The sequence below is a fragment of the Lates calcarifer genome, linkage group LG21 (genome assembly GCF_001640805.2).
Source record: "Lates calcarifer isolate ASB-BC8 linkage group LG21, TLL_Latcal_v3, whole genome shotgun sequence".
Taxonomy (NCBI): domain Eukaryota; kingdom Metazoa; phylum Chordata; class Actinopteri; family Centropomidae; genus Lates; species Lates calcarifer.
In genome coordinates this window covers 25643950-25669765 of record NC_066853.1, presented here as the reverse complement: position 1 = coordinate 25669765, position 25816 = coordinate 25643950, and the positions used below count along the sequence as shown (strand labels likewise).

General features: G+C 41.6%; 1 protein-coding gene across 6 annotated transcripts in view; it reads right to left on the bottom strand.

Annotated features, from left to right (window-relative positions):
* Window positions 1-25816, bottom strand: part of fat3a (FAT atypical cadherin 3a) — a 156708-nt gene that overhangs the window by 33393 nt on the left and 97499 nt on the right. For 3 of the 6 annotated variants that reach the window (XM_018701644.2, XM_051065371.1, XM_051065369.1), the window contains exons 5-12: window positions 23169-23483; window positions 22661-22871; window positions 20446-20514; window positions 15933-16072; window positions 11409-11684; window positions 10013-10223; window positions 7161-9889; window positions 5660-7031 (exon numbers count right to left, since the gene is read on the bottom strand). In XM_018701644.2, the coding sequence (XP_018557160.1) occupies window positions 5660-7031; window positions 7161-9889; window positions 10013-10223; window positions 11409-11684; window positions 15933-16072; window positions 20446-20514; window positions 22661-22871; window positions 23169-23483 (5323 nt within the window). The remainder of the gene's footprint in view (window positions 1-5659; window positions 7032-7160; window positions 9890-10012; window positions 10224-11408; window positions 11685-15932; window positions 16073-20445; window positions 20515-22660; window positions 22872-23168; window positions 23484-25816) is intronic. The other 3 variants (XM_018701655.2, XM_051065370.1, XM_051065372.1) reach the window with 1 other exon arrangement.

Here is a 25816-nt window from a genome sequence, read left to right as displayed (position 1 = left end):
GATGGGTGGCTGATGGACTACCAAAAAAACCCCATAAAGTTTTTATTGGCCACATCTGTCTCTCTGTGAGTGTCAGCCATCCACCTGTCACTTGCCTGTCATTCAGGTAAACCTCCCTGTTCTCCACAATGGTCTGCGACAACACCCAAATTACTGCTGAATTCCTCAGTCAATTTCATGCTCCATTTCAACCTCAATCATGAACAAGGCCCTGAGATACTCAAAACTTCTTCTTAAACAGACTAACTTGGTGCTGACTCTCATCTCAGCAGCATCACACTCAACTTCACACAGCCCCTGTGCACGCTGAGGGTCTCAGTCTGGTGAAGCCAGAACCACATCATCTGTAAAAAGCAGAGAAGCGATTCTGAGATTCACAAACCAGATACACTCCTTTCCCTGGCTCGTAACAATGGTCTCAGTACCCCATACTCACACAGTGCCACTCATAAGACTCCCTGAGAGACACAGTCTTCTCCAAGTCCACAAAACACATGTAGACTAGATGGGCATACTCCCATGACCCCCTCTGTAACCTTGCAAAGGTGAAGAGTTGATGCACAGTTCTATGACCAGGATGGTATCTGCAGTTCTCCTCCTGTATCTGAGGTTTCACGTATGTCGGAGTTTCCTTACCACTACCCGTTGGCTGAACACTGATAATTGTGTCCAGTCACCCTGCTCAAACACAGGAACTGCAACCCAGGTCTGCCAGTCAACAGGGATCAGTCCCCCCCAGACTGGCTGCTAGATGTCATTTTTCAGGCTGTGCTCAGCAGGGCTCCTAATTTCCCAATATCCAAATCAAGTCCAAGTAGAATCCTCTACTTTTTGTTGACCACAGAACAGTTTTTACATCTGAATGTGACAATCTTGGGTTCATCTCTTATCTGTCTGGAGGTCTAAAGTGACAAACACATTGTTACCTTCCTCTTTGCACAATGTGATTGGCTCCTGTCAGATTGATTTTCTTCTGCTGAATGTTGCAGCAGTGGATAAAGGTTGGACCATAACATTGAGGATTTATGAGAACGCTGGGTGCTGACCCATTTAACTGGATTGTCAGGTCAAAGAAACACAGTCCTCCACTCATCCATCTCCAGGCAGCTCTGCCTCTCTCACAGAATGATGGGTGGAAGAAGAAACTGGCTACAGTGTTCAGAGAGTGTGAAAATATAATGTGAACAAAAGGACTCTTAAGAAAATACATCACAATTACAATGGCAGTTACAAAAGAACACTAACTGCGAGCCCAATCCCACACTAGTTTGAAAATCAAAACAATATTATAATATAATATTATTATAATATTATAATAATATTAAGTTATATATAATTATTTAAGGGTAGAGTAAGGAGCAGCCATCAGCCAATTAAAAGAACTAACTAAGTTTCTGATCTGGAATATGGGGAAGCTAACATGTGGTGAAGCATTTTTGTGGGGGATGTCTCTCTCCTTACAGTAATATCTCATTTGTGGGAGTGTGTTCATCAAATGGCTGCATGCTTGGCAACCACAACAGGAGCAGGAGGAGTAAGTGACTAAAAATATGAGTTTCTTCCTAATGCTAAAATTTGTTCTGTTTCAGGTAAATAAAGGTGAAATGCACTACACCCTTGGACCAAGTTCATTTGTTTTTTTGGAATTCAAGGTATATCAGGATAATCACAAATTGTACTTACTTTTTATATGACAAAATAATTTTGCACAACTTCATTGCTGTACACAGCACATGCATAGTTTTCTGGAGGAGTTTGGTGTTATCAGTTTCCTTTGTGTTAATTGGTAAACTGGTTTTGTTGGTTGATTTATTGACCCAAACCACTGCTGTACAGCGGTGGTATGTCGGTTGATCATTAATTGTAGGTAATTGTAGGGATGGTATCATCAAGTGTCTTTAAGCAAGATGCTGGACTCCGGGTTCCTCCAGAGAGAGAAAGAGCATCCTAGGCAGAGGTCTATTATAATATCATAACTCCTGAATAAAAGCAGAGGTCTGGCAATGGATAAAAAACATAGGTGAGTTGTCAGGTGTCATTTTATAAATGTTTATTTCAGAAAGAACAGGGTCACATGGGCATGACAGAGCTAGAGGGTTCACTGGGTTTTCCAATTTAGCTATTAGCTTGTGCACATGAAAGCAGTTGAGTTTCAACAGATCAAAAGCAGCACATTTAATATGAGATGAGATGATGCTGCTGATCTCTGCTGGAAATCTACGACAGAATTTTAGAAAAACACCCAGAATCTGAAAACCAAGATAATATAAACATGATAATGTAAATAACAAATATAAATACAGTCATACTGATAGAATATGTTAGAATATGTTATTCATAAAGTTTCTCTGTGAAAATTAGGCTTCAGTATGCATTTGGCATTCTAATGTAAATGCTCTAGAGCAGTTAAGTAATAGATTATTAAAATTTCAGTCATGACAAAAAACACACTGGGATCCTGTAATAATGGTTACAGTTAGTTAAGGTTAGTTAGGTCAGGAGGTAGTTTTTTCAAATGTTCTAAGCCTGAACAAACATTACTACCCATTTGATCTATCTGTATTAGTTACAACTGCAATAGAAATCCAGCTATATTTCAACACAAAAAAAGTCAGTGTTAATCTGAGGTCTAGTTAGCTAACCAATAATCCTGCTTTGTGAGATACTGTAGGCCATAGGTGACAAGAAGCCAGGTCTGGTCTCTAGTATAGACACAAAAGTTTAGCTTCTGAAGACATAGCTGAGGGGAGGAGATCATTGAGGGTTGGCCATGGTCAGCCCTGCTACAACGCACGACCACAGCAATGCAGCTTGGCATGGCTATCCCCTGTTGTGAGGCTATAGCGGAAATGCAAATCATCATGGTTTGGCTTGGCTTGGCCTGGCATGGCTAAAGCAGATCAACCCAGGCTACTGGAAAAACCCTATTAAAGTACCCAACTGTCCCATCAGACTGCAAGTGAGTGGAGGTGAGTGGGACACATTGAGCCTGTGAGGTTAGCGAGCTTGCAATGTTGATTTTGTTTTAGTTTCACATGAGGTATAAGTAGGATCAAGCATAGACTAAAGGGCTTGAGGAGTACCAATAAAGTCATTACATCAAGTTGCAAACTCTTGTACTAGGCCTGCTGTAGACAGAGGAGACATAACTTGATCACATTTTTATTCATTTTCAATGATTTAATGTGTTTTATGGAGGAACTACACTTCCCAGAATCACTGATAAAGGAAAATCAGATATATCTACCTTCATATGACTAATGTTGATTACAGAGAAGTTAAGAGTTAAGAGGCATAGTCCATGTTTTATCACTGCTTCATATTTTCACTTCTATTGCAACACTCAAACTAAGGGTGGCAGTGTGGTACAAATGGAATCCAAGTTGGACATATCTTAACTGCTGTGGAGCTGCTGTTGAACATAGTGCTGCAGGCAGATGTCTGTATGCTCACTGGGACTGGATGTTTGGCTGTTTAATGACTCTCCACACTGAAGGAGGAGCATGCACATCTATCACGTAGGAGGAGTCACTCTGCATTTATTATCTGTTTGCACTGACACAATGGTGCAAAAACAAGTGCACTGTGTGTTTGTTATGGGTCTTTAGCTTTCTGTCCCCTTATTTATCAATATAAGCAACAGACATACTGTAGCAATGGTAATGGTTATGATTCTGACTCAGACCAGGGAGTCAATAGTAAATGGACTACCAGGATAGGTCTTCAAAAATGCATAGGTCCATGTGGTGCTGATTATGCAGAATCATTAAAACAGTCTGGTGACAGTTACCTGTCAATCCACGACTCCATCATCATTCCTCTTTGTTTGTAAAAAGCCAGTCTAAATAAACCAGAGCAGTGTTAAAAGGAAATTATGCAGCACGGTATGTTATATCTGCACTACATTATTTAGCAGTATTGCAAAATGTATTTTGGTATATAGTTAATCAAACATCCATGTCATCTCTGTGTTTGTATGTCTGCATGTGAATTTTCATAGACAAACAAATCATAGACAAGTCCCCGGGAGACACAGAGCGTTTTCCATCAAGGAGTAAAAACACCAAAGAAACTGCAGGGTCCATCATAAATCCAGACAAATTATAATATTGTGAAAAAATAATCAACTTATTGTAAAATTCCTTATTGTCAGGTTACATCAGTGATGAACCAAGACAATCCTTTCACAGCAAGAAGGTAAGTTCTGTCTTGATTTGCTGCTATGCTTTGGTTCTCTCTTTGAAGGGAGAAAGGTCACATTTGTCAGTGTTTTTGACAGCTCATTTGTTTTTTGCATATATTTTGTTATCTATATCTTTTAGTATTTCTCTTCTTGCACTGTGGCAGCAGCTCATTCCTCCTTGCCTCCTTCCATTTTAGCGGTCAAATATAAGGTCACATCACTCACATGTCTGCCATTCACTCAAGCTTGTCTGGCAGATACTCATTATTATACCATCAAGGGAAGGATTTCCTCCTTATTAAAAGTTCTTCATTAGCTCTGCATCTCCCGTTGGCATGGTAGTCCTCTGTCTTAATCTCCTGGTGAGTCCTAACTGCATTATTACGTTCTGGCACATCAATGAGCAGACAACAAATCAGCAAAGTCAGTCCTTTGATCACTGTCAGTATTATTAATACGGCTTCAGCATTCACCTGGCTTTTAAACTCGTCTTTTTGTTCTTTTGTTTCCCTACTTTGCCTCTGATATACACATATATCTTTTTGTGTCTTGAGCCTGTATTATGTCATGGAAAACAATACATAACAACTCAAGCAGTTTTCCTCCTGCACTGTTGGGAAATGTTATGACACTGACCTCCCACTGATTTCTCTGGATAAACCATGCATTGGCTGTTTAAGACTAGTATCAAGACCATCTGAATTTGAATTAATTTTTACATCTGTTCAAGATGCAAAAGATAAAATTCAACATCACAACAGCTTTCATCAGATGCGCTGCAGTCTTTACATTGTGTACCCTTACCGTATTCACTACTTCTTTGGCCTCTGGAGAACTGTAACTGGGTAAATGTCACAGGCTTGAATGCTATTCTGCCATTCAGTGCTATTCAGTGCCTGTTTCTCAGCCAGACTTGAAATGCTGAAATGCAAGCACACATCCTTTGGTAGGAACCACTGAAAATTTGTGAATTATATAGTGGATCACTCCTTTAATTTAGTGTACAACTTTACCCCTTTGCCATGTGTATTCATGTCTGTAGCACTGGTTATAGGAGATGCCGATCACTAACAAGTTTGATTACTACTGTATCATCATCAGCATCATATCAGCAAACTACTGGGCCAAGACAGAGAGACACACAGTGGTTTTTCATCTATGATGCACACTGATGGGCCACAACCCACAGCACAGGATTCTGTGATTTTTGTCTGAACAATTTATGTTGAACACCAAAATTCAGCAGCAATGCAGGAAATTGTGTCACCTCTATGTAGCAAAGCAGCAATTAAGGCTGAGAAGTTTGTGATAGAGTAAGAACACGTAATGTCTGACTTTCATATAGTGTATCAGGGTTTACATCATGTCAAGGACCTGCTATAACCATTAACCTTTGGACCATTGGACATAATCGTCAACATTCTTGTCTGGTGATACAGTTACAATGCAATAACAGATATTTACAGTGGTACTCACCAGTGATGTGGTAGCTGACTTGTCGGTTAACAGCAGAGCTGTCATCATCTCTGGTGTTCAGTACAGCCACCACCTCGCCTGGCGGGTCACTTTCCTGAACTGAACCAAAGTAGTGCTGCTCCAGGAACCTGGGTGGGTTGTCATTGATGTCTGACACTGCCACTGTCACAGTGGTGGTACTAGAAAGAGACAGTGATTCCCCAAGGTCTGAGGCCACAACTGTGAAAGTGTAGGATGGATTGGTCTCATGGTCCAGGTCCTTGCGTGTGGATATCCAGCCTGTGTTACTGTCAATGCTAAAGGTGCCAACCAGTGTGTCTGAATCCCCTTCTGACTGGATTAATGACCCAAGACTGTACGTTACTTGGCCATTGGCCCCTGAGTCTGGGTCTAGTGCTTGGACTTGAATGATTCTGGTTCCAACTGACATTCCCTCCATAACTGTGGCCTCATAGGAGTTGGCCTCAAAGGCTGGCTTGTTGTCATTTAGATCCAACACTTTAACTTCCACATCAACTGAAGTCACAGAATCCAGCTTAGCTTGTTGTACGGTGGTAGTGACTTTGAAGTGGTATACTTTGATCACCTCATGGTCCAAGGGCTTATCAAGCTTGATCACACCTGTATCCTTTTCCACCACAAACACCCCATCTTGGTTGTTTTCTCCAGTTTCTCCATTAACCAAGGCAAAGGTGGCAGAGAGTGAGGCATATCCAGGAGGAGTGTTGAGGCGCACTGTCCCAATGGCTGAACCTATGGGGGTATCCTCTGGCATACTAAATACATATTGATGTTGGCTGAAGGAAGGGATGAAGGCATCTGGAGAAAGAACATGGATGTAGACAGACACTAGAGAGTGTCGCACTGGATTTCCTCCATCCACAGCCTTTACAAAAAAAGATAATACAGAGTTCCTCAAGTGGCTGAAGCTGCCTTTAGTCACCATCCAACCATTGTCTGGGTCTATCTCCAAAATGTCTACCACAGGGACATGTGCCTCACTGTAAAGTGAGTATGTCACTTTGGCATTAGTGCCATCATCAGGATCATAAGCCTGAATCTGTGTCACCAAAAAGCCTTTAGCCACATCAGATTTGACTGAAGCTCTGTACTCTGTGGCACGGAAGCGAGGTACATTATCATTATCATCCAAAAGAGTCACTTGTACTGTACAGTAAGACTCACGTCCACCTGAGTCCTGGGCTGCCACTGTCAGAATGATGTCTTTATTGGCTGGGTCCTCGCGGTCAAGCTTTTCCACAGTAGTGATCTGACCACTTGCATCAATGCTGAATTGGTCCTTTCCCACATCGTTGACAAAAGAATAAGTAATGTGACCGAACACTCCAGGGTCTGCATCTGTTGCCTTTACCTGGAATTTTAAAAAATGTCTTAGTCAATACAGACATGAGTATTTTCTGATTATAGTACTATATTATCAATGTTTCGTCTGACAAATTATAAGATGAAAAACAATCCAATTAATTTCAGCAGCACTTACCTGTATAACTTTGGTTCCCACAGGAGCATTCTCTCTTAACTCTGCCTCGTACACATTCTGCCCAAACACTGGACTATACAGGTTGGCTCCCAACACCTTTACATGAACCTGTGCAGTGCTGGTGAACACCCCATCAGACACAGAAACATTGAGGCTATAGGCAGGCTCCATTCTTTGTTTCCTGTGGCTAGACAGTGTGATGATTCCTGTCTTTTTGTCCATAACAAAGTTCATTCTTTCATTTCCCGACAAAATGCTGTACTCCAACTTGTCAAAATCTGAGCTGTCAGCATCTGAGGCCTGGACACAGGTTACAAAGTGTCCCCTGGGTGCCAACTCATTCACATAAGCCTCGTAGAGCAACTGATTGAAAACTGGAGGATTGTCGTTCATGTCATTCACCACAACTATGACTGATACTTCACTACTCAGTGGTGGGAAGCCATTATCGGTGGCCCTGACAATGAAATCATACTTCTGGACTAGTTCATGGTCTAGCATACGTGCTGTCAGGATTAATCCACTGCTACTATCAATGTGAAAGTAGTCTGTGCTGTTATGTGCATCTGAGAAGATCTGGTAGCGGACAACATTGTTCTTCTCTGAGTCTTTGTCAGTGGCAATAACTTGAAGTGCTGGAGTTCCAATCATGGCTGTTTCAGACAAAACTACCCTGTAGGACATTTTCTGGAAGATAGGCGGGTTATCATTTACATCCTGGACAACCACATCAACATTGACCTCAGCACGTGCACCAGTCAGATAGTCTGTGGCTCTGATGGTCAGATGGTAAGACGATGCTGCTTCATAGTCCAATAAGTGGATTACACTTATGACTCCAGTATCAAAACCAATGTCAAACTGAAGTGATGGATCTCCATCAACAATAGTATAGATGATATTTTGACCTTCAGGACTAGTGGCATTGATGCCAAGGATAGGTGTGTGCACAGCCACATCCTCATTCACAGAAACAGAGTAAAATGATTTGTCAAAGACAGGCATGGCCTTGTTGACTACAGTGATAGGGAACTCTACAGTAGATGAGAGAGGTGGATAACCACCATCTCTTGCATATATCGTCATCTGGTATTCCACATTGGACAGGTCAGACTCAAAAGCCCTCTTGAGGCTGAGACTACCTGTTTGTCGGTTGATCTCAAAGTGACCATGGTCATCCTTGAGATAGTAAGACACTTCTCCATTAATCCCTTTGTCACCATCTACTGCCATGACCCTGAAAATGGGTGATCCTGGCTCAGCTTCTACTTGAACAGCTGCATAGTAAGGGAGTCCAACAAACACAGGAGCATTATCATTTATGTCCTCAACTTGGACTCTAACCATAACTCTGGCTACATGCAGACGGTCATGCTCCCTTCTCGCTTCGACAACCAGTTCATAGAACTCTTGCTCTTCGCGGTCAAAGGGTATACCTGTGGTTTGGATGACACCAGAAGTGGGACGGATTCTGAAGCGTGTACCAGCATTCAACAAGGTGTACTTCAATGGTTCATTGAGACGGTTTCCAACAGCATTGACCACAGCCACTTTGGTGATATTTGATACATTCTCTTGAATAGATGAAGAGTAAAGGCTATGGGTGAAGCTGAGACCAGAGTCCAGAGCTTCTCGGACAAGAATGGTCACCAAAGCCATGCTGGAGAATTTCCCATCGGAAACTTTGACACTGAAGCGGAAACGTTCCTTGGAGAAGTTGTTGTTTTTGACTATGATGACTCCACTGGAAGGTTTGATGGCAAAGTGCTCCAGTACTCCATCAGTCAATGAGTAGGTGAGCTCTGTAGGGACATCTTTGTCAGGGTCTATGGCTGAAACCTGCAAAGCTTCTACTCCCACATAGGTGGGGAGTAACAGGACTGTTTCATAGGCGTTCTGTGTGAAACGAGGTGGTGAATCATTTGTGTCAATCACTTGTATTGTGACCTCAGTTGGACTGTCTGCTGTCAGCTGGGGCCTACCATTGTCCCTCACATGAACATGGAAGTGGAAGGTGGCAAAAGTCTCATGATCAAGATTAGCAATGGTTCTGATGGAGCCAGTTCCTGAGTCCACTGTGAAGAACATTTTTGCAGTGTCCTCAACAATCTGGTAGACCAAGAGAGCATTTTGGTTGCGGTCAGCATCAGTAGCCTTGATTACTAGTGGTGAGTCATCTGAGTTCAAAACCACACTGTTGACTGGTGCTGCCTCACTAATGCTGCCACGATAGTGAAGCAGCTGGAAGACTGGTGGGTTGTCATTCTCATCCACTACATGGATTAAAAGAGTAGCATTGGAAGCCATGCCAGCCATATTGGTAGCCTGGACTATCAGGGTGTAAGATGTTGTAGTCTCGAAATCCAGAGGCTTTTGAGTGGTAATCACTCCACTGTATTGATTTATCTGGAAAACACGGTCAGTGTTACCCTGCTTTATTTCATAAGTTAGCGTGGACTGGCTGACTGCATTGACTGTGGTGACAGAGGTCCCAACTACCGCATTCTCTGTGATCTCAGCTTGGTACTCAGGCTGAGGGAACTTTGGGCCTGCATTGTCAGAGAGGGTGACAGCAATACGCACTATAGTGGTGGTGGACAGTGGAGGAGAGCCGTTATCAGTGACTCTGACAGTGAGAACATAATGGCCTATGCTGGACAAGTCCAGGTCACGTGCAACAGTGATGATACCCAAAACTGGCTCAATATGGAATGCATTTCCAGTGTTCCCTGTTGGTAAATGAAAAACAGAGACAAAAAAATGTTGTCACTGTGGTAGGCATTTAAAGACCAGTTATTTAAAGGGTGTGCACAACATACAAAAGCAAGTATTTAACTTTCAGATGTGCCTACCTGCTTCAATGGAGTACTGTAGCTCTGCATTCTCTCCTTTGTCTTTGTCCAGGGCAGTGACCTGGACCACAGCTGATCCCACTGCTGCTGACTCATAGACTTGGCCTTCATATAGAGCACTGGTAAAGATGGGTACATGGTCATTTATATCTTCCACCTCTATTAGCACACGAGCCAAGTTCTTTCTGTATGGGAACTCTTGGTCCTTCACCTATGGAGAAAACCAAAAACAACAAAAAAGCTATCCTTCATGATCGCTATAAACTCGGTATAATTTAATGATCATGCAGTTGCAAAATCTAAAATCTGCCAAGGGACATCATATAATTAGAACTGATAATAAGTATCATCAGAATAGGAATATTCACTCTTTCACTTTCCTTCTCTGCTTATATTTCTTAAAATTTCACATTTGTAATAAGAGTAGTTTTGTAGTAGATATGCAAATCTGTACAAAACTGTCCTCTCTCCTGTGATGAAGTGTGGATACTGGTCCACTGCATGGTATATTAACTTAATTGCTAAATGATGAGTTGAAGTAGAATCACAGCATAGACTTGAAGATTGCCTCTGGCTCTCCTGCTGCTCTACATATGCACAGCACTTGGAAATTATTTCCTCCTGAAGAATTTCTATTCTCAAAGGGCTCCTAGTTCTCTGATTACTCAAGTTCAATAAGCAATAACAGTATAACAATCAAGAGTTGTTCAGTGTGGTGCACAAATTTCTTCAGTTCAATAGGCCACATGTACCAAAGTATTACTGTTGAATTAGTCTAATACACTACAGTCAGGTCTACATTTTAGCATGCAAAACATAAATTCTTAATTTCAAGTCTACCTGAAAACATCTGGCAGCTGCACAGTTTCTGTCCATTCCCAGGAATACGCAAGGTAAGCATGTGCATGTATGTTTTGAAACAGTACTGTAACAGTACTTTTTTTTTTTTTTGGTTTTATGGTTTTTTGTGTTTCTGTTGCCCATATGCTACTGTTTTTTCCACCAATTATGGAAAATAAAAATGTGTAACATGTAAATTAAATGTTATCTTCTGTGTTTCTTTCTTTTATTCTGAGAATACATCAAAACCAAACTTTGAGCCCAAAAAATTAAGAGTCAAGCCATCAGTTCCTCTTACATCTCTATTATGCAGAACAACATCTATCCTCATAGCCTGAAGCTATATTTGGCTGTTGCTTTTACCAGTCTGGAAACCATCAGCACTATGAATGACCAAAGGGGGCAATGCAGGCCAGACTGGACCCCTTGAATTGAAACTGAGTTGGTTAAAGAGTCACAACTGTAGGCACAAGATCCTAAATATAAGTCACTGGCAGAGACACTGACTTAAACTTCAGGCAACTGGCACCTCATCCTAGACCAAAGTGTGTCTTACAATGACAGTGAGGATGTGCTGGGCACAGGCCTCATGGTCCAGCCTCTGAGCTGTGTAGATGGTGCCCAGGGTGGGGTGGATGCGGAACAGACGCATGCTGCTGGGGTCTATGGAGCTCTGTAGAGAGTAGGTTAGTCTGTGATGCTCATCACGGTCTGACGCCAGAACCTGGACCACCTCAGTGTCAGGTGGTGTATCTTCAGAAATAGTCACATCATAGGTTGATTGGGAGAAGATGGGAGCATTGTCATTGTTGTCCATAACAGTGATATGAACCTAGAAAATGAAGGGCATTGACAAGGAAAAAGAGAGGAGAGGGATCAATGAAGACATCATTGACTGAGTTTTTACATAGGAATTGAACAGATATGTTATCAGATATGTTGAATATACACATGTTGACAACAAGACCTAATTTTGGCATCATTATATTTTCTACACAACATATTTGCTAATGCAGATTACTTGTATATGACCATAATTTGTAGCAGACAGGGTTGGTGATTCAGTTGTCAGGAACCTTACATTGTCTCTCCTTATGACTGACACCTTTTTAGTAATACAACACTGGACAGACAGTTTGAAGAACATTTCTAGTCCACAAATCTCTTAGCCATTATCACCCCAGGAACAATGGCTGTACAGTACAACAATATACTGAAAAACTGTACAACAATGTCTCTGTACAGTTGCAGGACACAAGAGGATGAAGCCATCATCTTTGGTTTGTGATTCTGTTTGGCCTGTCACTGCTATTATCACAGTCCAGTTTGACCAGTTCCTGGCTGTATCGGCCCCTTGCAGGCTCAGATGTTTCATCTTCACAGGGACATGAAGGGTTAGTTGTACACAACTACTTTTGCCTCTTTGGACAAAGGCGCATATCAGTAAATTTGTATGGTGCTTTCATATAGAGTTCAACCCTCATATAACTGTGCTTGGCTATGTTTAGTGTCATTGGGGTTATGTAACAGAGCGTATGCTGAACAATAACAAACACGACTGAATGTGTGTCATTGTACACACTGCAGAGAAGTCATGCAGGGTGTTGGTGGTTGGTGTGTGTCATGACTCATGGAAAGTTCCTGAGTCACAGATGACTGGTGATGAAACCCAGCATGAGTCAGGAAAACACAGGAGGAGAGGCAAAGACAGACAGGTAGCAATGGAGACAGAAGAGACAGAAAGGCAGGAAATGAAAGAAGAGTGGATTTAATTTTATCAGACCCTGTAGGGAAACTGGACTGTAGTAGCATGAGGCAACACAGAGAAAATAGAAGTAAGTAAATAATGGGTATATGAATGCAAAAATATAGTCGTTGATTACTAAAATATATTATGCATTTAGTGAGGTTTTACCTGCCCCATTGTTTTGTAATGACTAACATATCAAGGGGGTTGAAAGAGCTGTACATCAGTAACATGAACTCAAATATTACTAAGCCAGGTGAGGAGATTTCTGACTCTTGAAACTCACCTCACAATCTCTGTGTTGCTTAGAAAAGAACTGCCAAGATTTTTTTTTTTTCAGAAGTGATAAAAAACTTCACTGACTCAAGCAGTATACCTATTCAATGTAAAACCTCTCGTTAGTATTGCTGTCTGCCCACTAAAGAGTTTCAGGGTAAGGGTGGCAGGATGCCAAAGTTAGTTCAAGTAAGGGGCCAGGGCTGAAAGCCAGGGGCATCAGGATACAAGCTGCTGCTACAGTTAGGAGCTAAGCAGGGGGAAAAGAGGTCAGGATCTGGTGCAGTCTGGCTGGTGACAGAAATTGGCATGCTAGTATGAAGAGGAGGTAGGTCTGTGAAGAGTGACGGAAAGGCTGACAGAAAAGGAAAGGAAAACCCAACATAAAATGTCTTTAGTGGGGTTAATACTTGATGCAAGAAGTTATAGGTAGTTCTGTCTCTGTGGTGCAAGTTCTGATTTTTATTTCATTTTACCCAATTATATCACCATCACAATCGTTGTGATGGACATGTAACTGTGTTTTCTTTCTCTGTCTTTGTGATACAGAATGATAATGGGATACAATGTGCTTATAGAACTGGAATTACATTTAGGTAAATTATTTTACTTTGCCTTTTGAGATGTGCAACTGTAAAAAAGATATTTTTCAACTTTCTTAATGTTGTCTTCACTATTCTTCACTTCCTCTTGACAAGCTCGAAGACCTGTAGGGGAAGAGTCCAAGCTGACCAGTCACAGATCCTGCAGTCTCCAAGTGGTAGGCACCGCATAGCTTCATCGCTCTGCCACAACCACTTAAATGTACACCACCGCCTTAACTTTACTAATCTGGAGGTTTGGTTACGATATGTCTAATGGACTACTCATGTTTCTTAACTCATCTGGTCATCATCATCCTTTTTCATGATGTTACCATGTGTCTGAGCAAATCTGAGCAATGAGCTCGGTAAGCACACTCAACAAGTACATAATTAGGAAGCCCGTACTAATACTGCGTAGTTCCTTGCTTTGCTCTTTAACAGTCTCAGTTCTTTGTGCCATTGATTCCACCAGATGTTGCTCCATTCCACACATTCATGTTGTTAGTCTCCTGTTCTACCACATCCCAAAGGTGTATTGGATTATGATGCAGGATTTTATGCATTGCACTGCTGCCACATGATTGGTTAATAGTTGGATAAACGTGAATAAACAGATGTACAGTACAGGTGTTCCTAATAAAATGCTCAGTGAGTGTGAAATATCATTATCATTGACAGGATAATTAGAAAGCCAAGAAAATGAGATCCAGGTAATAGTAAACCACTTATAAGCAAAAACTGAAAATTGATCTTAGTGATACAATTCCACAGGGTTATCATGAGTGATTGCAGAACCTTTTTGTAAGTCTATTCCTTCATGGGTTCCTACAACAGATTTCTAAACAAATTTGGACTGCATTTTGGATAGTATATTAAAAGTGATGAGATAATGAGCTGAGCTGATTGGAAAAAAAACAAACACTGGAAATCTGATAAAGGAAGTCATGTCTAAAAAGTACTGACAGTTCTGGATATTACTATTTTAGAATCTGAAGTATAGGGATTATCCCTATGGGCATCACTATGCTTCAAACGGTCAGATCATCTGACAGCATCTGACACCTATACTGAACACTTAATGGCCCTGACTTGATCTAGAACAACTGAGGACATCAGTGCAAACAGTGGACACACATGCAGTTCTTTTTACACTACACTCTGTGTCTGCATAGGTGCGTGTGTTCACACGTACATTTGGCACATATGGTCTGTATAGTATAGTCCCTATAGTCCTAAATTCTAGGCAACACACAGCCATCTGGCAGGATGTCTGGATGAAGACATGAGCAGATGATGAAATTTACCTCACATGGATCCTTGCAGCTATGTAGACATGGAAAGTACAAGTACAAACCCTTAGAGAAAACACAAGATCAAGGCTAGATTCAAGCCCAGGACCTTCTCACTGCGAGGTGACAGTGCTAACCACTGAGCCACTGTGCTGACTATACCCCTGCCAAAATACACCAACTGAACTCTGCAAGGATTACAAAGTACAAAATAGCATCAGGAGTAGGACTTAGTGGAGGAGGAAAGTGACAACGTGCACTATACACTCAACCAGAAAAAGGAGCCTGAGATTTGTTCTGATTCCTATCCAGAGAAAACATAAAGTAGTGAAGGGACACAGAGACAGGAGTTGAGTGCTGCCAGGCGGTGAGTCTAAATTTAAGCCCTGCTGCAGCAGTTGGCCTTCTGTTGTTCAACTGTGGAGACATTCCCTGGCAGCATGACGCCATGCTGACTCTCCATCTGGGAGCCTTCTTCCCAACTTACAGGTGTGTGTGTGTGTCTGTATTTGTGTGTGAATAGGGAGCATGTGAATGACAATGAAGAAAAAAAGAAGAATAAAAAACATTCCAGCTGCATTCCAGTTTAATGGACTACAGCCCCAACAGTGAACATCATGGGCATGCACAGGTGCAAATAATGATAGCAAATAATTTTATTAATATGAGTGTTTTTGGTTCACATTTTCTGTAGTGAAGATCTAATAATAATACTAATTATAAAATATCAATGTAAGATATACAGAATACAGGATACCAATAGAATATAGGCTACAGTAAATACTCTTGCTTGGCTATAATCTTTATATTAGAAATTCAGTTATCTCATCCCTGAAGATAATCCATGTGATTTGGTCAGTAAACCTGAGTGAAAGACAGACTTTACTGCTCATGCTCTTGGGTTCATCTTTTCCCAGGTCAGATGTTACAGGATGTGTATAATGTCAGAGAGCCACCCATTTACTGGTGACTTGTGCCAGATGTACCCCGCCTCTAATCCAAAATCAACTGGGATTGGCTGCGATCAGTTATTTTCAATCCTACGCTCTGCTAACCCACTGAAGCAGTAACATGCTCTTCCTCTGCAGCATTTGATGCATTAGTGTTTTAAGTTGTTCCAAAACTGGTCACAAGGTATAACTGTAGCCTCCATGAAAGGTTGGTAAACAAAGGTCATGCAGTACCTGTGTGTATGCAGTATTGGTGCCATCAGTGGCCTGCACTGTAAGGTTGTAGAAGGAGCGCTGCTCAGCATCCAGAGGCTTGGCGATGATGATGGTGCCAACAGCCTTCTCTACGTCAAACACACTGTCGCTGTTCCCACCTGCTCCACAGGAGGAAGGTCACAAAGGAGGAGGGAGGGGCACAGTGTCACACACAGTGTCAATCATACAGATACCGTATACTCTGAACACACACCGCTTATGATAAATATGTGAATACAAACACACACATATACACACAGTTTTATTTATGGAACAGTGGTTTTCAGTCATGTGCAACCACCTACTGAAATGCCCTGACATTTATTTCTATACACCATATACAGGGTATATTAGCTGTTTTGCATACAAACTGTAAAATCTCCTTCAGTGAACTGAGCTGCTGATCACATAGACTGAACAGCACTTGACTGGAGACCACTGCTGCACACATACTCTTCATTGATTGTCTTGGGATGTATGATGGGGACGAGGAGGGAGGGATGGCTGCTGATAGGGTTAAGCCCCCTCCTCTCTCTCTCTCTCTTTCTCACACACACACACACACACACACACACAATCAGCTCACACTCCTGCAAACCAACAGTTAAAAGCCCCAAGATCATAGCAACACACTAAAGCATGAGCACTGGCCATGCAAGCACACCAACAACACATACCCTCTGTGTGTGTGTTCATCTTACTGTCTGCATTGTATACGTGAAACATATGGCATGTACAGGTTCAGCATGTGTTTGACTGGGCATTTGTTAAAATATCAGCTTCCTGTAGCCAATGGGAAATATAAATGTATAATTTAATTCAAAGGGGAAAAAAAGTTCACTGTTGATGATGTTGATTTTACTGAGAGCATGACAGAGAGGTCTGACAAAATGTTTTGGTCTTAGCTTGCTGTATTTCTCCTACTATGGAGGAAAAGGTAAAGCTGCTCTGTAGGTGGAGCTGTGATGTTACCATGTATCAAGCCTTAATTCTCATCTCACCACCTACATTGAATTAAAAGCCTCATTTAGTCAGAGCTGGACTGGGTGTGCTGTGTGTCTTATTGCTGTAAGAATCTGCAGTCATGATTTGGTTACTATGCTACATGTCTACATTGGTGTGTGTTTGTGTTGACTGTGTTCGTGTGTGTGTGTGAATGCATGCATGTGCCTAACAACATGTGCCTTTATATCCACTGTTGAGCCTTTAAAGAAATCCACAACCAGCTTCCTCCCAGTTCAGTGATAGTTTAGCTCTTCTCTGAGTGAGGCAGCTCTGCAGAAACTGTAAGAATGAAAGCCTCCACTGGTCTCATCCACTGCCACTGCTAACAGATGAAGCTTCTGATGGGTGCTCTACTGTACCTCAATGAATGAGATTAATCTTCATAGTAAGTCTGTTTGACTCCCTCATCCAGTCTAATGTTGAAGTTAAAAACAGTTAAATCTATGACTCAAAACCAGTTTTTGTTAGTTGAACAGGCAGAAATGCTACTTAAAGTTGAAAGCCCTTGACTTCAACCTGAAATATTACAGGATAATATACAATGTAAGTGCACAGTATTAAGAACATCCCCACATATATCTGATTTTACTACATAGTAGGTAATAGTTAAAACATACTTTTTAAAACCCAAAAGTGTAGAATGTTTCAATTACTGTGATGGAATCAGGGTGCTCTGCTGTCAGCTGCAGGAAACTCCAATTTAGAAAATATCAAATGATACATGAAAATATCAATAAAATGCAACTAGTCACTGTTCTCCTTTTTGCTGTGTAGTAAGCAGATATAATTGATCTACAGAATTGTATCAAGAATTAATTTAGTGTAAAGAACTAAATGTAATCCTTCAACCAGTGGCCCATCTAATGGACATGTCTGACTGGACCTGGTGTTACTAGGAGTCTGTACTGTCACACAGACTGGAACTAATTATGTACTTAGATTTTTCTGTTTTTCCTGAACCATTAAATGATCAATGAGAAGCAGGACTTTAAACTGACTTGACTGTGAGAAAAGACAGCTCCAGTAAGCACAACAGACATTTACAGACATATGAGGCAAATAATTGAGAGGGCTTAAGTTGGGTTGAGTTTGAGTATGTGCTATAACCTGGACTGTGCTTTGTTGCGTAGCCCATAAAATATTAATGTCCAAATGAAGACAGAAATCTCTGTGATCTCAGGCAGCTGCAAACAGCCCTGTCTGCCATCCAAACCATTCATCCTCATTTAGGACATAAAGAAGAAGAGGGTTTGGCAAGAATCCTGCTGAGGCCGGAAAAAGCCTCTCGTCTGCTGACGCCAAATTACAGAGAGAGAAAATCCAACGCTCCGCAAAGTAAGGGAGGCCAAAAAAAACCCATCTACTCTGCTCTAAAAGTGTTTTCCACTACAGCTGAGTTTATACTCGTTACCTCTGCTGGATACGTCTCACCACAGAACATGGTAATGTCTCACCTCATCCTGCAGTTGTACTTTAGTAACAGGAAGCAGAGATAAAAAATAATGTATTGTGATGAGAGAGTTAAAGTCCTCTGCCTGGCTGACTGCGGACACACTGCTGTCCTGTCATCCATGAGCTAAATAAAACTAGATAAAGAAAAACATTTAATATCTTTGTAGATGAGTCACCTTCCTCCAACAGAGTCAAGTATTCTCTGAAGCCATGATGGAAGTAAGTGACAATGACCAATCAAGTGCCATGATAAGAGAAAATAATGTAGTGGCAGAAGCTAGAAATACCAAGGGAGCCTTGGAGAGCTGTATCATACCAAAAACAACACACCTGAGATGAGGCGTATTTAAATACAATCTCTCATTCAGCATTTCTTTCATTCTGGGGTTTACTCTTTATTTTTGCCTACACTTGTGACTCTACACTTACTGAAAATTACATCAGTTTCTTGCAGTTCCTGTTTGCACTGCAGCTTTGGATGCACAGAAAATTAACTAAATACTCTGTATTTATTTTATTAATTTTTTTTATCTGTGGACAGTGTTTGTCCCTGAGGAACATTTTCATGGCGCCTGCATTTTTAGAACACAGTTATAAATCAGAGAGGAGGGGTGTGACTTTTTAGGGTGTGACCAGACTGAGGCTGTCTGTGATCCAGTCTGCTCACCGCTGTCTGTCTGTCTGTGTGTGTCTGTGTGTGTCTGTGTGTGTCCGCCTAAGTCTTCTGGGTGGAGCATGAGCAGCTTCAGCTATAAATGGATCACTGCTGTGTGTTTAGAGGATGTGATGTGTGCATGCATATGTTCTGCAATGTCTTCTGCAATTTAAATGTGTGTGTGTGTGTGTGTGTGTGTGTGTGTGTGTGTGTGTGTGTGTGTGTGTGTGCGTGCGGTGTCATCAGATAAACTGCTTAGCCTTTCTCTCTTCTCTCAGTCTGGTTTTAAGGAACCACATAGAGCAGATACACATTATTATTTTTACTAATGAAAACATCTCCACAAACTATGTGACACATTTGTCATGTGACCTCCTGCATTTTTGTACACTCTCAGACTTGGTGTGGATTAAATGGATGGACACCTCGGCGTCATGCACTGTTGATGTAGGGTGACTTTAGGTTTACTCCCCAGCCTTTCTCTGCTTCCTTAACCTACATAAACCACTCTCCATGTTTTCCTCTGCTCTATCCATCTTTCTTACTTTTCATTATTTTCCTCTATTAAATCCTCAATCCTTTTCTGTGTCTTCATTCTCCTCTCTATGTCTCTGTTCCCCTCCCGCATCTGCTTCACCTTTTCTATAACTAACCAGTTCAAATGTTCTCTCTCCACAGGCCGGATTTGAAGCAATGTTGTGTGGTCTGTGCACTGGGGGCTGTGTGATTTTTACTGGTCACTGGGAACTGGGTGTTTGGTGTTCCTGCTGGATGTGGGGCGCTCGAGGCTGTGTTGTGCCTCTTCAGTCCCAAACCTGCTGCCCAACAGTCAAGTGCGCCCGTTAGTTTAGCTAATGGCTCAGCAGATAGTGGAAGATTTCTGTGCATGTGTTAACATGCCTTTGAGAAGTGCTCCATGAAGGCATGCATTAATTCCATAAGGAGTGTGTGTCCAGGTGCTGCTAACAGCAGGTCATTAGACAGAGCTGTCACCCAGGTAACCTGGGGGTTGTTGCCATGGGAGCAGATAAAAAGGTTGTGATACCTTTTTACCAAACCTTCATCCCTTCAATTAACCTTGGCTGCAATGTAGTCTATTAATGTAAAACACACACACACACACACACACACACATACAGGATAAACACTAACACTTACACAGACACACACACATCTGCTCAGTCTGAGCTTTTGTGTGGTTTAATCCACTCATCCAACCAACTAATCACAAAAATACGTCAGCAACACTGATGAGAAGCAGAGGGGTGGATGATGAGCGCCAACAAAAGAGACCAGGAAAAGGAAAGAAAAAGGAAAAGAAAGGAAAGGAAGTGGAAAGAAGACAGCGAAGAGCAGTAGTGGAAGTTGGAAGCGAGATACCTTCTGAGGAACAGTTCCTGCCACAAGCGCTCTGCAGAATATAGAACATCTCACGGAAAGACCTGGGACCTTCCAGGCATGAAGCGTTGAGGAGAGAGAGGAGAGAGAAGGTGAGACGGGAGGGACAGACAGGCTCGAGGAAGACGACAGGAGGATGACGTGATGAGCAGAGGAGATGCAGAGACAGACTGATGAGACAGGACAGACACACAGACGGCAACTGCTCCTGATGAGCTGACAGACAATGTTTTATTTACATTTAATAACTTCTCCACATAAAAGAGCTAATTTTCTTTTTTCTTTTTCTTAGGACATAAAAACCTTAACGCAGAGAGAACATGGGTATGAATTACTTATAAAAATGTGGTTTCTTGTTTTGTGATTTTGACGTACTACTACTGATTCAAACTAGTCTCTAATCTCATGACCAAAAGAAAAAGCTCTCTCTGTTTCTTATTTCTCAGCATAACAATTATTCAGTGATGGCAACAGGGACATAACCTGTCACAGCTGTTTCTCATGATCACGTCTGCTATGAAATCACTCTGTAGCACCGTCCAACAATTATGTAAAACATGATAATGATGCTCTTCACTGGTCTGTTAACTGTTCCCAGGTCAAAATAAATGACCTGTGGAGAAGCAGCTTTGACCATCTACTCTCTTCATATCTGGAACAGCCTGCCAGATGAAACTGATTACAGGCAAGATAAATGATCTGAATGTTATTTGTTCAAATGCTTAAAAAACATATGTTAACATTTCCTGAACACAGAGCTTTTGTAATCGTGCAAATAATGAGTGATGTGTCTCAGAAGATAAGGAAGAGCAGTGTGACACTGTTTCCACGAGTGGCCACTGTTCACATCTCATGGTTTGTTTTTACCTCTGATCTTAACAAGTGATTTAGTTTAAACATAACAGGACCTTAACCTGAAAGTCTCCAATTATGAAAAACAAAAATGTCACAAAAAAGCCTGAAATCATTCCTTTCATTTAGGGCTGGATGAATATACACCGCTCTCTTTCTTGTGCTGCTGTAATTTATTATTATGATTATTATTTTTTTGCTTGCTTGTCTGTTGTTGTCAGTTGTTAATTCATATTGTCTCATGAATATGGGTTTTAAAAAGAGATAAAATGTTTGAGAAAGAAAGGTAATAGCTGTGACCTCAGAGAAAGCATGTGTACACAGTAAGAAATCATGAATTGAAGAAGTGAAGAAGATTGCTTACAGAGAGAGTGAGAGAGAGAGAGAGAGAGAGAGATGGACACAGACATTAAGAGACAGAGAGAGAAGAGGAGGGCAGTGTTATGGAGAGCCAGAAGCACGAGCCAGAAGGTATCTCCAGCTGGATACACACTGACTGTCACTGCTCAGTGACAACAAAAGGAAAGATGGATGGTGCATTGTGGGTACCGCAGTCCTTCCTGGTCGCTGTAGTCCACCTAGTTCAGGCTGACTTGGAGCCCACAGCACATGCATCACGGCTAGGGAACTGTCAGTGTACATGTAGTATTGAATGGTGTTAAAAACTAATAGAATTTAGAATCAAAAGTACTGATTATTACAATTATTAAATCACTTTTACAACACCAGAATCATCACCATACATAATGCGTATAAATTGAGCTTAGTGCGCTGGGCATGACATAATCTGGTTAAGCCTTTCAAGTGGGTGAAAGTGAACTTTGATGGATCAAAGGGATTTAAGTGTGCCATGTTGGGCATTTCCCACTTATAGGGGAATGTCACACTGGCTTTAAAATCTGTCAGAATGTTCTTTATTGAGAGTGAGCCAGTGCCTCCTCTAAGCAGAGACTTTATAAAAGGAACTAAATAAGTCATGCATAATACTTATAAATAACACTAAATCTCTTAAAGGGATAGTCCCTTTAAAAAGGAGTCTCAGGCTAACAAACATGAGGATACTTTCAGTATTATCTTGGATTCAGTCCATATATGATCTCTATAGGGCAAGGCATACAGACCTGGCAGCTGGAGAAGCTGTCGCCATGGTGACTGGGATGGGCAGAGCATAACGGATCATGCAGTGAGGCCACAGTACCTGAGCTGCACCTCATATACACCAACACACACCAACACTGTCAGCCCTACACACACCATGCACCGAGCGTGGGCACACACTTGTTCACACTGAACAAAGCCCTCCACTGGCTGACAGACAATCATCCTCACCTACAGAGGAATTTACCTGTGACGTCAAACCACAAGGGGGCAGAGCTCTGCTGCAGGGACACCACACCCACGATCTCAGCCACCTTGTCATTTTCCATGACAGTGAAATTGTAGAATGGCTCATCAAAGAGCAGTGGGAGAGTCGAGGGAGGAGGCCGACGGATCCACTCGATGTGCAGGCGAGCTGTGGAGGACCTCTGAGGACGTCCGTTGTCTGTCGCTTTGATCTGAAGAGAAAAGTATGGAGGTTAGATTGTAAAGAATGCAGCAAAAGAACCGGTCACACAGAAATTCCATTTAGTAAAACAAAGAACAAACCTGTATGGATATTTTTGGGTACTTTACATGCAATGTGGAATGAAATTGTTACATCAGTATCAACAGATTATGTAAAACCCCAGAGTCATTCCAACGCCACTGATTATTCAAATGTTTGCTGTTAACTACACTAAAATATCCTAGAAAAAAAAATCCTATAAAACATGCTAGCAGACATGCTTAATAATTGAGGAAAGTTTGCATACAGTCAAGATGTCATAGCTGCCTGCAGTGAAGGCCTTGCGTGATGATACCACTGCTGTCTTGGGATCGATGAAGAACTTCCCGTCCTCGTTGCCATCCACGATGCTGTAGGAGAGGTCGCTGTTGGGCCCGTCATCGCGGTCGTAGGCGAACACCCGATAGATGGGCTCGCCCTTCTTCCTTCGCTCTCTCTCTGGAAGTTTGACCTGGTAGACCTTCTCAGGAAATGTGGGCTTGTTGTCGTTTTCATCCAGCACCTGAACCATCACCCACACTGTACTCTGTCTGGGACTAGGACCACCATCTGACACCAACACCTGCAGGGGCAGAGCAGAGTGAAAAACTCCACACAAATACATACACATACAGCCTTCCAGGATGTGGCAGTCGTCGGTGGCACTCATGGCCAAAGTGGGTGCAACCAGGAGGAGGTTGCCAGACTTTCAGCCTTCAACTGTGGCCATTCAGAGCAGGTGGAAACACTTTTGTTTGAAAACACGTCACAATGTTGATTAATGTTGCTTCCAGCCCCCACACGACTCTCAAGGCATAAGCGGTGTAGCTAATGGATGGATGGATGGAAAATGCTTTCTCTCATTTAACTCAAGGTAGGACAAATGGTCGACTGACAGAGAGGAATCTGCAACTATTTTTTGATAATCGATTAGTTAAATCTTTTTTAAGCAGAATGTCAAGCATTCAGTGTGAGGATCCTCTGCTTTCCTCTGTTTTATATCATTGTAAACTGAATGTCTTGGGTGTTGGACAAGACAAATGAGGACATCACCTTAGAACATTTCACTACCATCTGATCATTGATAATCAGCAGATGAAAATAACAGATTTTACCAAATTATTTGGACAAATAAATAAGGGAATAATAAATAAATTCCGTATTGCTTGTCTGTGTTCTCAGCTGTCTGTGTTGATTCTACTCTCCATCTATCTCTGACTAATATGATGAAAAGGAAGAGAATCTGTCTTCCTCTGTTCTGACAGCTAATTCATTAAGTTTCTGTACTTCTACACTGATACTGACGGTGATCACTGAGAGGTGGAGCTAACCAGGGAGCGCTGCAAAGCACACTCTTCTCTACTGTCCCATATTTCTATTAATTTCACTGAAGTGCAATCACTCTTCAGCTTGTCACAGAGTTAAGACGCAGCAATAGTTCATTTCCCCTTTGCTCATGGCTGGCTTCATGTAAGAATACCATCTGTCATTTTAGAAGCTGCCTGATGGAGGAGGAGCTGCAGTGTTTGTGTAGAAAGAATAAAACTGGTAACCTGGCCCGCTGTGGAAGGCAAAAGGAGGTGTAGAAAACAAAATCATAGAAGAGAAACAATGAATAAGAGAAGGGCAAATACATGTAGTAGTGTCTTTAATAAACAAAGACTTTTTATCTTTGTGTTTGTGTTTGTGTGTGCGTGTACTGCTGTGCTAGTCATCATGTTTATCTACCTTGGATGTATAAATTTAAAAACCCCTTCACTCCACAGAATGTCTTTTGGCCTGTCAGTTACTTAAAAAGCAGTTAATGAGGCCATTAAAAAGCAGAGGCAAATTCAGTTCATTTCATAATTTGATTAATAGATAAAATTTAACAAAGATAACTGATGACAGTACATGTGACATCCAGGCACACTTGACTGCAGTCTGTGTGCTCTAACTGAAGGAGGAGGAAAGCCATTAAATCCATTCTTAAATGCAGTTTTGTGTCAGCCGATCAATCAATGTTTCATTACACAGCTGCTCACCCTCTGTCCTTGAGAACTCAAACTGAAACAACAACTTTTGTAGAGCTGACAAGATAATGACACTGATTGATTTTTGATTGACACAAAATTATTCAATTACATTTTCTGATACTTTAATCTAATTGTTTCACCGATCAGTGTCAAGTGAACTTGGTTCCTTGACAGACAAAGTAGGCAAAGACATCAGTTTATTTAATAGTGTGCGTTTGTCATATTTCTTACATTCATCCATTCTATACCGCTTATCCATTAATGGCCACGGGGGGCTGGAGCCTATCCCAGCTGACACTGGTTGAGAGGCAGGGTACACTCTGGACAGATCACCAGTCCATCACAGGGCCAACACATACAGACAAACAACCACTCACACTCATATTCACACTTACAGGCAATTAGAGTCACTGGTTAATCTGCACGTCTATGGACTGTGTGAGGAAGCTGGAGAACCCGGAGAGAACCCACACAGACACAGAGAGAACATCCACACAGAAAAGCAACTGGAGAACCAGGGCTCGAAACTGGAACCTTCTTGCTGTGAGGCAACAGTGCTAACCACTGTACCACTGTGCCACCATATTTCTCACATTATACCAAATTATCAGTAGATTAATCAAAATAAAAAATGAGTGAAAATAATGAGGACATAGCAGTGTCATAATCAACACAACAAAAGGCTCAGCTTTCTCACACAAACACTTCTGAAAAGTGAAAAGTGCCTTTGAAGATGTCAGTTAAAAAAAAAAACAATCTGATTACAAATGTGTCAAATGTGCTGCTTCTAGAATATTTACAGTTCATCTTGTATTTGTTGTAGAGTTAACACTAGCAGCCATAACTGAAGCACTCTGCTGTGTGTTGTGTGATGATTACAACAAATTTTGCCAATACAGTT